The sequence below is a fragment of the Austrofundulus limnaeus genome, unplaced genomic scaffold, assembly GCF_001266775.1.
Source record: "Austrofundulus limnaeus strain Quisiro unplaced genomic scaffold, Austrofundulus_limnaeus-1.0 Scaffold169, whole genome shotgun sequence".
Taxonomy (NCBI): domain Eukaryota; kingdom Metazoa; phylum Chordata; class Actinopteri; order Cyprinodontiformes; family Rivulidae; genus Austrofundulus; species Austrofundulus limnaeus.
In genome coordinates, this window is record NW_013952571.1 from 202706 (window position 1) to 206779 (window position 4074).

Consider the following 4074-nt stretch of genomic DNA (forward strand, 5'->3'; position numbering starts at 1 on the left):
ACACACACACACACACACACACACACACACACACACACACACACACACACACACACACACACATTTATTTGGAATAAAGACTTCTGGGTTCTGGTTCATTTGTTCGTGCGGGGGTCATTAGTTACCGCTATGCAGTGTCTAGTTTTCTTTTGGTTTTGAGCTCTTTTTTACCTCATATCTCAGCTCCTGAACAATCAGAGATAATTGATTGTAAAGAGAAAAGACGATTGATCATTGATGACTGAATTTGCTCTTTGTCTTCATGCAGAAAGGAAACACAGCTCTACACATCTCCTCTCTGGCGGGTCAGGCTGATGTGGTGAAGATTTTGTCCAAACGAGGCGCAGACATTAATGCACAGTCTCAGGTACAAATCCCCACAAGCATGGGTGTGGTTAGTTTGAAAACTGTAGAAATGTAGGGAGCTCCCTCAGAACCATCAGTGTGTTTGTGTCCAGAATGGATTCACTCCTCTGTACATGGCGGCCCAGGAGAACCACATGGACGTGGTCCGGTACCTGCTGGAAAATGGAGGCAACCAGAGCATTGCTACAGAAGTGAGTCGACTTTAGTTGTGTTTCTGCTGATAGCTGTGGAMTTTTGTAAATCTATCCATTTTCTTCCACTTATCCGGGGTCCGGTCTCRGGGGGCAGCAGCCTAAGCAGAGAGACCCAGAGTTCCCTCTCTCCAGCCACTTGGACCAGCTCCTCTGGGGGAATCCCAAGGTGTTCCCAGGCCAGCTGAGAAACATAGTCCCTCCAGTGTGTCCTGGGTCTTCCTCTGGACCTCCTCCCAGTGGGACATGCCCCAAACGCCTCACCAGGGAGGCGTCCAGGAGGCATCCTAACCAGATGAACCACCTCAACTGGCTCCTCTTGATGTGGAGGAGCAGCGGCTGTTGTATCCGCAATCTTATGCTTTTGGTCACTACCCAAAGCTCATGACCATAGATGAGGGTAGGAACATAGACCGATCAGTAAATCAAGAGCTTTACCTTCTGGCTCAGCTCTCGCTTCACCACGACGGACCGGTACAGCGCCCACATCACTGCAGATGCAACACCAATCCACCTGTTGAACTCCTGCTCCATTCTTCCCTCATTCATGAACAAGACCCCAAGATACATAACTCCTCCACTTTGGGCAGCATGTCTTCCCTCTGCCCTTTTCCGACTCAAGATTGGGGTCTCAAATTTGGAGCCAGAGGTCCTCTGTGGATTTTCTTTAAACTATAAATAGTGCAGTCTGTCCATTATACCACCAAAAGTCATGGCATTACCGTAGAATGAGATATTTAACTTCAGCTGCAAGTGGGCCATGTAGTGTACAAGATTCTGGGCATTATAGGACCACAGGCAAACATTTATTGTACAGTTTGGTCAACAACATCATCCAAGACAGCAACCATGCTTCAGTGTAAAAATAAAAAGTTGTTTTTAGTTATTGTCTAAACTCCATCCTGAGATGCTGTGATGGCTTTCTGGTTTCTGGACTCTGGTGACCAGATGTTTACCTCTGTTCTTATTGTGTTCTTTAGTCACGGAAATACTTGTGTTGCACAGTAAACACAAAGAGAACAAAATAGTTATTTTTACATCATTTCTTCTTTTTTTTGGGGGGTGGGGGTGGGGCTTTGATAGACACTAGAAATTAGTTTATTCCTTATTTTACTTTGAGATGCACATGAAAACACTCTTTTAAAAAACTAACTTTAACAGATTCTGAGTTATTCCCATCATTTAATTGAACTGTGTGACCTGTATGACAACACAGACACTGCAGCACAATCAATCTACCTGAAACCATAGAACTTATTGAAAGCTAAAAGAGATGATGGATTAGTTTTATAAGAAAAGGCTTCAAGAGGACCTCGGGATATTTAATCTCCTGGTGCTTTTAATTTAAAAAGTTCCATTTGGACACCAAATTAACTTTTTTGTTTTAAGAAAAAACTTTTCCCTCTAAGTTGTCTGTGTGGTTTCCCTCCTYCAGGATGGTTTTACCCCTCTGGCCATTGCCCTTCAGCAGGGACACAACCAGGTGGTCTCCGTCTTATTGGAGAATGACACCAAAGGCAAAGTGCGCTTGCCTGCATTGCACATTGCTGCTCGTAAGGATGACACCAAATCAGCCGCCCTCCTCCTTCAGAATGACCACAACGCTGACGTCCAGTCGAAGGTACGAGCTGACTGTCCTGCCTCCTCAGAGGTCAGGCTCACAACATGCTCTGTGTTTGTGGTACTCTGGATACAAAGAACTAAATGAAACAAAGACAGCTACTGCAGTGTTTATGCAAGGTTTTAGTTTTGTGTCAGGAAATGAAGAGAAGAACCGGGCTAACAACTGTCTAAATGTTGTGGGAAAATTTGTTTCAATTCACATAAAACTAAGAATAACCTAAGAAAGCAGTAAAATCTGGTCTGCCACACTGTGATCTGTATCTGGATACATTCTCCTGATCTTCAACCATCTGATTGGTCAGTTTTACATCTTAAATCACAGTTTTATTTCACATAAATTTTCTTATTTAAAGTATGATGAGGTCCGAAACTCACTGAACTACACATGACATAATAATGACCTTTATGTTGAGCAGCTCTAAGCTCATATAGATGCTTAGAGCTGCTCAACATAAAGGTCATTATTATGTCATGTGTAGTTCAGTGAGTTTTATGTTGAGCAGCTCTAAGCTCATTAAGATGCTTTTTACCAACAGCACCTCAAAAAAATTATCAAATTTGTCCACATTTTGTAACTTTACAGCAGCAAACTTCACAGTATTTACAAATAACACCACAATACGTTTGCTGCTGTATGATCCAGATACTAGTCCCAGCCTGTGTTCCAGTTTGATGTAGTCGATGTAAGTCTGTGGGTCCATCAGTCTCGGTGTGCATCTCTCTCTCTCCTGTCACTCAGTGTCACTGTGCCTGCCTCGTCCCTCCTGGTCCTGCCACTAACTGGGTCTCTCCTTCTTTTTCCTTCTTTTCTTTAATCACTACTCTCCCGTCCCCCACCCCCCACCCCGCTGCACCGGTGTCTTAAGTGTAGCCATGTCCAGTGCATGGAGTGTGCCGCTGTCTGCAGGTTGTATGGTGGTCAGATTTCAGGTTGCATGCAAACTTCTGGGCTTTAGTAAGGGGTGGGAGGGGCTTAAAACTACCTGCTGGTGGTGGTGGTGCTTTTTAATGAAGGATGTTTACTTTCAGGTGGCACTTGGGTCATTTTGAAGTGTAAACGTTATGAACAGTCAATGTCTTACCTGCTGTAGATAAGTCTTTGAAGACGCTCAGTTTGATTCAGACCGAGCTGAAGAGTTAACARCCAGCCTAAACAAATTAGGCTTTCAGTTATTTATCTGAACAATGTTTTATAATTTTTATTGAATTTCACATTTAGTTCATGTAATTTATGTAATGTCACATTACACAGGTATTCACAGATCATTTTGTTATTATTTTCAAATAAATGAATTGTGCAATTTGCAATTGCTGACTCCAAATCAATTTGGCAGAGTTTAATACAGWATGTGTCTTCAGTGTTTTTTGTTCTGGTGTAGAGTGTGTTGTAAAGTTATATTGGAGTTTATAAATCACGCTCTCTTATTTAGGATAAAATGTTTTGATGTTGTTCAGTGGCTGTCTGGTTATCAGCAGCAGTCCCTGGCTGCTTTTTTACTCTCCATCCTCCAGGTTAAAATTTGTACATAATGTATACTGAGGCTTTTCTCAGAAACATTTAACTTCTAGAAGCTGAAATAATTCTGTACACTGGCTTTCAATGCAGAAGGTGCTGCTGATCCTTTTGTTTTCTCTCTGCTGTGTAAACTTTGATACTCCTCAATGTTATCTATTGAACGGTAAAACATTTTAAACATCTTTTTACATTATGATGCATCGAAATTAGATTCTAACCCCCAAATGGAATGGAATGAGATTTTTTTTCTAAAGTGACATGGAAATATTAGACATTTAAACGTTTAAAGGAGACATATGCTAAATGCACTTTTTTGCATTTATAAACAATTTTTGTGCAATTATAGTGTCTAGGAGTGTAGAAAACTTTAATTTATTC

At 41.7% G+C, this 4074-nt stretch overlaps 1 protein-coding gene across 5 annotated transcripts in view; it reads left to right on the forward strand.

Annotated features, from left to right (window-relative positions):
* Positions 1-4074, forward strand: part of ank2b (ankyrin 2b, neuronal) — a gene marked incomplete in the record, with an annotated part of 125750 nt that overhangs the window by 29596 nt on the left and 92080 nt on the right. For all 5 annotated transcript variants that reach the window (XM_014017466.1, XM_014017467.1, XM_014017468.1 and 2 more), the window contains 3 exon segments: positions 269-367; positions 459-557; positions 1993-2178. In XM_014017466.1, the coding sequence (XP_013872920.1) occupies positions 269-367; positions 459-557; positions 1993-2178 (384 nt within the window).